The 8,346-nt window shown below is 41.0% G+C and overlaps 1 protein-coding gene across 5 annotated transcripts in view; it reads left to right on the top strand.

Annotated features, from left to right (window-relative positions):
* Positions 1 to 8,346, top strand: part of TBCK (TBC1 domain containing kinase) — a 274,925-nt gene that overhangs the window by 232,759 nt on the left and 33,820 nt on the right. For 4 of the 5 annotated variants that reach the window (XM_019521932.1, XM_019521933.1, XM_019521936.1 and 1 more), the window contains one exon: positions 2,626 to 2,801. The exons of the other annotated variant lie outside the window; for it this stretch is intronic. In XM_019521932.1, the coding sequence (XP_019377477.1) occupies positions 2,626 to 2,801 (176 nt within the window). The remainder of the gene's footprint in view (positions 1 to 2,625; positions 2,802 to 8,346) is intronic. 5 annotated transcript variants of the gene reach the window in all.

Raw genomic sequence — 8,346 nt, 5'->3', positions numbered from 1 at the left:
GCTTCATAGTGAGAGCATTCTTCCTAATATCCAACCTTTGTGGTCTTAATTTAAAACCATTACTCCTTGTCCTATCCTCTGCAGACAAGGAAAAAAGTGCATCACCACCCTCTTTATACTACCCTTCAGGTATTTGAAGACTGTTATCAAATCCCTCCCTCAGTCTTGTCAGTTCTTCTGACCTTTTCTCATAAGTCATGTTTCTAATCCTTTGTACACTTTTGTTGCTCTCTTCTGAACTCTCTAATTTGAACACAATTTTCTTGAAGCGTGGTTCTCAAAATTAGACATAAAACTCCAGGTGAGGCCTCACTGGTGCCAAATAGATGGGAAGGATTGGATTATTTACCTTGATTTGGAGATGGCATTCCTGCTGTATACAGCCCAGTATGCTTTTGTGTGTGTGTTTTTGTTTGGACGGGGAAAGGGTTGGTGGGGGGGTGGGGAGCTTGGTAATAAAAGCACACTGTTTCCTCATTCAGCTTGTGTCCACTGACTCCAGGTCCTTCTCTACAGTACTGCAGTTCTTACTAGTCATTCTCCAATCCATGCGCTTGTCTATTGAATGTCATTCAAATTAATTTCAGACCACTTTTCCAGTTTATCAAGGTAATTCTGAATTCTAATCCTGTTCTCCAAAGGATCTGCACCCCCACCCAGCTTGGTGTCATCTGCAAATTTGCTAAGTATTGCTAAATCTTATTCTCCAAGTTATTAATGAAGAATAGATTATTCTATCTTCTGTGATAGTCCCATTACAGTTCCTTGTTTGTAAATTTGATTGACAGAAAATAAGACTAACACTTGCTGGGGTTTTGTAAAGATATTCACAGAGAAAATTATCAAGTTCAAATAAGCTAACAAGGTTCTTTGGGTAGAAGTGATTATCTTTTATTAGACCAACTAAATAGTTGGAAAATTGTGCCCAAAAACTTGTGAAGAACAAACACCCTTCTTCAGGCATATAGAGAGTCTGCTAGTGAATTGTGTGCTCTCCTGGGCAGAATAAAAGCCAAAATGCAGGTCTGTGAAAATGCAAGTGCCTGGCAGTAAGGATCAGAGGGGTGGAAGACGATAGGTGTGAGACATATGGGGGAAGGAAGAATGTAGAACTGGTGATAGAAGAATGTAGCTGGTAAAAATGCAGACAGGTTACCTTGGGTTATCAGATGGCAGGCAGGTTATAATGTGCCATAAATCCAATGTCTATTTAGTCCATGATTTTTATTATATCCAGTAGATTTATGAAGTGAAGTTCATAGGCTTATCTGCAAAAGGTGTTTTGTAAATTCCCCTTGAGAATTAGAACTGAGAGACTGAAAAGAGAGTGTTTTTCTTGTGAAAAGTGTACCCCCACAGGTAATTGGGTATTTTTATCTTTGATAGATTTTTGGTATGCATTCATTCTGGTACACAGTTGCTGGTTGGTTTCTCCTACATATTTTCTATCAGGGCATGTAGTTCATTGGATGAGATGTATTACATTTCTGGTGGTGCAGGTGTAAGATCCAGTAATGGTGATGGTTCTGTTGTGGGGTGTAGTTATTGTGGGAGTGGTGAAGATATGTCGGCAGGTTTTACATTTTTTGTCTCAGCCTGGTCTGGATTCATTCAGTGTGTTTTGGGCGATAGGAAGTCTGCTTCTGGTGATGAGGTTGGTGAGGTTCAGTGAAGGGTGAGATTCAGGGTATTTACAGCCACTTTACCTTGCATACAATGGGTGGTGGGGATGAGGATTTCGGCCACAGTGAGTACTTCGTGAACAAACCAGATACAAAATTTGTTCTGTTAGCTGTTCATCAGGCAGTTGTGAAGGGCACACTCACAACAATGTTTAAGAGCACAGGCAGTCCTCAACTTACAGCATTTCAACTTACGGCGATTCATACTTGCAGTGCTACTTACACCCATATTATTACTTACACTGCTGAATCCTCACACTTGGGCACTACAGGGAAATTTTACAATGAGAAAAAGAGGGCAGCAAAACAAACATTGCTGGATAAGTTTCTCAAAAAGCCATCAAGTGGCCCTAAGTCTCCCCAAAATCTCCCCAAAGAAGCCCTTCTGACTTCCATGACCCTGATGGTGTTCCTTCACCTTCTGATTAAATAAAATTTTATGCGATTTGTTACTGTATTGCCCTGTTTAATCGATTTATATACAGTACACTTTAGAAAGCTTTGTACTGTACAGTGTATATCATTTATAGTTGATTTACATATGGTGTTTATGGCCTTTTCTATAAAAAGGTGGGCATCAGGCCCTTGGTCAGGAACATAACCCCCTATTATAACACTATTTCTATGGGAAAATCAGATTCGACTTGCATCATTTCGACTTACAGCACCTTTTCCAGGAATGTAACCCACTGTAAGTGTGAGGACTGCCTGTAATATACAAATGGAAAATAGAGCTAAATTTGTCAGGTGAATTATGTACAAAGAATAATATCAAAAGCTTGCATCAAAATTCTTTGGAGTTGTAGGAAATGTACTTTTCACTGTAATACTTGACTTTTTTTATACTGTAAGAGTATTGTATGAAGGAGAACCTACAGAGAATGTCATAAGTATCTGATTGGCTGAGTCATTTTTAAGATTATTTTGTTTTTCTGTCTTAAAGTCTAGGGACCCTATCAAGTTGGATGATCTGAAGGCAGAGGTATCACCACGGATATCAGCAGAAGATCTGATTGATTTATGTGAACTGACTGGACCCAGCCATTTCAAAACACCTACCAAAAAAGCCAAATCTAGCAAGCCAAAACTGCTGGTGGTTGATATCCGTAACAGTGAAGAGTATCCTTTATGACTAAGGCCATATTTTCAATCCTTTTTTTTTTTTTTTGACTGACCTTGCTTATTTTCATTGCTAGTAATGTGGTGCTAGAATGGTAAATAATCTAAATGGCTCTATAGATGTACAGTAGATTTACTAAACCTAGCATTGATAATCAAAGCTCTTCCTCTGTGGAAAAGACATTCCCCATAAATCAGTTTCTTTCTTTCTGTCTAAAAAATGGTTACAGTTAGTTCAGTTTGCACTAGCTCAGTACAGGTGACCTTAAATCTCAGGGCATTTGTAGACTATCCTGATGTAATGAAACGTTGGATTAGTGTAAAGCTGACACAGCTGACTTTCAGCCACTTGCTTCTGGCTGATCTTTTCCTTTCCCAACATTGTGATTGGAGTTGTTTTGGAAGTGGGACTTTGCAGAAGTCTGAAAGGATAAAAGAAAAATAGAGAAGAGGACTAGTATACCATCCCATTTGGAAAAAAATTGTCCAAGTGGTGCATTCTAGCAGCCACCAGTTAAGGTACCTAGAGGTTAATTTTTAAATTATGCAAGAAGGCTGTCCTAACCTCAGAGCTTTTGTGCAATCAGAAGACACACTAAGGTGGCTGAAAGCTACCTTTTCCTTGGTATGGCTGAGGAAGAAATCCTATCTTTCTTTAAATTGTCATTCAAACTTGTTTTTCCATGCAGCATAACTTCAGGTATTTTGTTGGGTTTCTTTCCATTTCACAGTCGCATGAGTTTTTTCCAGATGAGCTCCAACCTGGTGCCATGTTGTCCATAAATCACAAGATATTATTGGATGTAGCTTCATCTCATAATGAGTTTTTCAGAATCTAGTTAATTACACTTGAGCCATTTTTAAAAATTGCTTCTTTCAAAAGAGCAAAGTCCATATAAGCTACAACCTTTTGAAGGAGCTAATTCTCTAATTTTGCTGTGTGACAAGATACAATGTCACCCTGATCATAAGTTCCTATTTATGTCATGACAGCAAACAATGGCTCATGATAGTATAGCAGGTCATAAATTAATAACCATTTTATAGTAGTTGAGACATCCACAGAATTAATGTATTTCACAAGTATCTATTTGTTCTATGTAGGATGTACTGTAGTATATGAATATGAAAGAAGAGCTTTGGACTTCAATTTTCTATAAAATTTACTGAGGTTTGTTTCAAGTGTAACACCCCGCTGCGGGGTCATAACCACTGCCAGTGGCAATTTGTGGGACCCTGGGGCACCAGCTAGACCCGTCCTCTTGGTTCCTTTGGGCTAACAAGGAACCTCAAGAGGATCCCAGTATGGGGATACCTCCTGTAGCAGCACTCTGACAGAATAGGTAACTCTTTACAATAGTTATTATGTACATATTAATTTATATTTGGATATTTACATGCATACATACATATATTTACACTTGTATTTATACATTGCTCCCTATTCTGAGGTTTAATTCATAACTCAGTTAACTTATGGGATAAAACTAATGAACTCAATGCTTATAAATATATATATAACTGTGTAACAACTTATGTACACATATAGGTAGGTGATCACACACCTGGTGGAGCTGTGGCAACAGTAGGTCCATTCTCCATACAGCAAGGCAACCTTACATGTGTCCAAAATCCAAAAGAACCAAAACACAAATACCCCAATTTTTGTTAAAAATTATACAGTCCTGGTAGGTCTGATGTAGACACCCAGAATAAGTCTTTCAGTTGACTGCTGTTGTCTTGATGTCACCTTAGTTCAGGCAAGAGTAATCAGTCAGGTGTGGGTGCAATGGGAGCTCCCTCAGTGGCCCTGGGGCTCTACTCCTACTGATGGCTGGTGCTCTTGCTCAACCTCCTGTAATCCACAAACAACCTCCTCCCCATGACATCCCTTTCTGCCCCTCAGACAGGGCTGATGGGTCTGCTTTCCTGGAGGCTAACTCACTCAAGGCCCCCCACGTGGGAGTCCACTACAAGAGGAGAGGTCTAAGCCTACTCACCAACTCCCAGCCCCAGGTGCTTCCCTATCCCTTGCTGTCCCCCACAATGAATTTGTAGATGGCCACAAGATCACCTCTCATCCTTACCTTATGAAGGCTGAAGAGATCCAGGTCCCTCAATCTCTCCTCATAGGGGCTTACCTGCAGGCCCCTAACCATACGAGTGGCCCTCCTCTGGACCATCTCAAGGTTATCCACATCCCTCCTGAAATATGGCACCCAAAACTGGATGCAATACTCCAGCTGCAGCCTTACCAGTGCCACATGGAGGGGAAATATCACCTCCCTGGACCTGTTTGTGATGCACCTGCTTCCATCACTTGGCCCCCCCCAGCAAAATCCCTACAGTCTCCTCACTGCAGTTTGTCCCTCTCTCAGCTCCCCAGCTGTTCCCAAGGGCCACCCTTCTGCACTAGACCCTGGTGGTCGCTCCTCCTGGCCACAGAGCTCTGGGGCTCTGAAAGAGACTCTGTTTCCAGGGCCTGAAGGCAGAATTGCTCCAAGCCTTTTGCTCTGGTGTCCTCAAGAGGACAAAAATAACTCCCAGGCTCAGCTTAGTTTTGGCTCACCATGGGACACGCCCCCTATGGCTGAGTATCCCTTCTGTTACACTCTGTTACATAAGTAAGTATGGAAGTAGAGCAGGCTTGTTAGAAAGTATCTTGTTTTTGTTTAACCAAAACCAAAATTTTCATTCAGCAGTGGATCAATATTAACTATTAGGTTTTCATATGTACCCTGGATGTTTTTTCTACTGAGCTTGTATCAGATGCCTTAATTTTTATAAATTTTTTTCTTAACCAACTAACTTATTTGGTGATTTACAGTTTGACAAATCCTGATTTAAGAGGAATTGTAAGTCTGTCAAGAAGCAGTACTAAAAGATTTTTTCTGTATTTCTGTATTTAGATATGCTGTTTACTGCAAAACAGCAAGGTAGAATTTGGAAAACATTTTAATTTACAGTGTATGTTAGCAAAACACAAGTCATTGTTACAAAAGATATTGTCAGTCTCTGGAAATATGCCAACACTTGAACCAGCCACATGATCTGCAGCACTGATAAAACAAAGATAGTCAAAACTCCAAGCCGGTGTAATTTTTTCCCCTTTTTGTTTGTTTAACCTCATGCATCAGTTGAGGTTTCCAGCTAGTTGCAGGCTCAGCTACCTGAAAAGTTTGTTCATTATCTAGAGTTCAGTGGCTTGCTTTCCTCTTGGAATTAAGATTGATTTTAAATTTTATTCATAGAAAAGGTCAAAGTAAGGAATTCTTTTAATTTGGTCTTCATTATTCTTTATCATGTTCCTAAACTATTTTGTGGGAGATAATTACCTTATGAACAGGAGTGTACCTGCCAAATGAGAAGAAATGAGAATCAAACCTGTAAAAGGTTATTTTATATCACCTAGAAATCTCTAATACTATGTTCAGTAGTAAGTTTAAATATTCAAATGACAATTCTGTTGGTCTGTTTAATTTGGCTCTCCAGTAACCAAAGGAGCCCAATAGGAACACAGGGAATATAAAATGCTTATAATACATTTATTTCTACAGGCATTTCTATTGCTTATGTATAACAATTGGTTTATTGTATGTCAGTTGCGAAAACAAGGTATTTTTAAATATCTATATAGCTTTCTCAAGACTTCATTATTAGCTAGGTAGGCTGACACCATTGGGCTGCCATGAAACAATATGTGATGTTAAGAGCAAGTCCTTGTCTACATTGCAAAGTTGTCAACAGAATTTAAGTAATTTTGTTATTAGAAAACTTGCCAGAGAAGGATCATAAATTAGAAGTGACAGTGTAGTCCAATTTCTACTGATGATGATATTTTCAGGTTGGTGTTTTGAGACAGATTAATGAATGGGGTAGTATGGGAAGGAGCTGCTTAATAGGTTATATCATCTCTATGGATAAATAGCAGACTTAAGATTTTGAAAAATGATGAATGGTCAGCTTTGAAAGGGTACTTGTAATGACAGTAAGATATACTGGGTGAGTTGACCTTTTACTTGGAAACATGCCAACATGGTGCCCATTTTTAAGAAGGGGAGAAGGGATGAGCTGGGTAACTTTAGGCCAGTCTGTCTTACCTCTATTATTGGGAAAACACTAGAAAAAAATCATTAAAGAGTGCATTTGTGAAGGCCCAGCAGGGGAAACCAGCACGGGTTTGTTACAGGTAGATCCTGCCTGACAAACCTTATAGCCTTTTATGACCAGCTCACACACTGCCTTGACACAGGAACTGAGGCTGATGTCATCTACCTGGACTTTAAGAAGGCCTTCAATACTGTTTTTCATCCTATTCTCATAAGGAAGCTAACAGGCTGTGGAGTGGACACTTCCACAGTCAGGTGGGTGGCTAACTTGCTTAGGGACCGCACCCAGAGAGTCGTGGTGGATGGGTCATTTTCGACCTGGAAAGAGGTGGGCAGTGGCGTCCCGCAGGGGTCGGTCCTTGGACCTGTGTTTATTTAATATCTTCATCAGTGATTTGGATGAGGGTGTGGAGAGCACCCTGTCCAAGTTCGCAGGTGACACTAAGTTATGGGGCAAAGTTAACGCGCCGGAGGGCAGGGAGTGGATACAGGCTGATCTGGACAGGTTGGGTCAATGGGCAGAACAAAATGGGATGCAGTTCAGCAAAGACAAATGCAAGGTACTCTACCTAGGGAGCTCAGCGGCTGAGAGGGATCTAGGAGTCATAGTTGACTCCAAGATGAACATGAGTTGACAGTGTAACAAAGCCATCAACAAAGCCAATCACACCTTATCATGCATTAGCAGATGCATGACCAACAGATCGAGGTAGGTGATACTCCCCTCTATGTGGCATTGGTCAGGCCTCAGTTGCAGTACTGTGTCTGGTTCTGGGGGTTGCACTTCAAGAGGGATGCAGAGAATCTGGAGAGGGTCCAGTGGGCCACTCGTATGATTAGTGGCCTCCGTACAAAACCCTGTGAGGGGAGGCTGAGAGATCTGGATCTCTTCAGCCTTCACAAGAGACATCTGAGGGGAGACCTTGTAGCAACCTATAAGTTTATCAAAGGATGACAGTAGAGAGTTGGAGATGTGCTATTTACCAGGGCACCCCTAGGAGTAACTAGGAGTAATGGGTACAAAATAATGAAGTGTAGACTGAGGTTAGACATTAGGAAGACATTTTTCACAGTAAGGGTGGCCAGAATCTGTAACGGGCCAAGAGAGGTGGTACTGTCACCTAACTTGGAAGTCTTCAAGAGGAGGCTAGATAAGCACCTGGCTGGGGTCATCTGACCTCAGTCCTTTGCCTGCCTGAGGCAGGGGGTCGGACACGATCCTTCGGGGTCTCTTCCGACTCTACTATCTCTGAATCTATGAATGCCAGTCACTCCAATAGAACTTCCATACCGCATGTTGTCTAATTGTCACTGTTCTAGACATGCCAATGGAAATCTAAAAGTCTCTCACACAAGCAACGTCTAGCTAAGTGAGTCTCAGCAAGGGTGCCACCACAACCCAGGGTGCCAAGAGACCCTTTTAATGGTGCCATGTG

This window comes from Gavialis gangeticus, unplaced genomic scaffold, assembly GCF_001723915.1.
Source record: "Gavialis gangeticus isolate Ggan-Ray unplaced genomic scaffold, GavGan_comp1, whole genome shotgun sequence".
In the NCBI taxonomy this organism is placed as follows: domain Eukaryota; kingdom Metazoa; phylum Chordata; order Crocodylia; family Gavialidae; genus Gavialis; species Gavialis gangeticus.
This window is presented reverse-complemented; position numbering and strand designations above follow the sequence as displayed.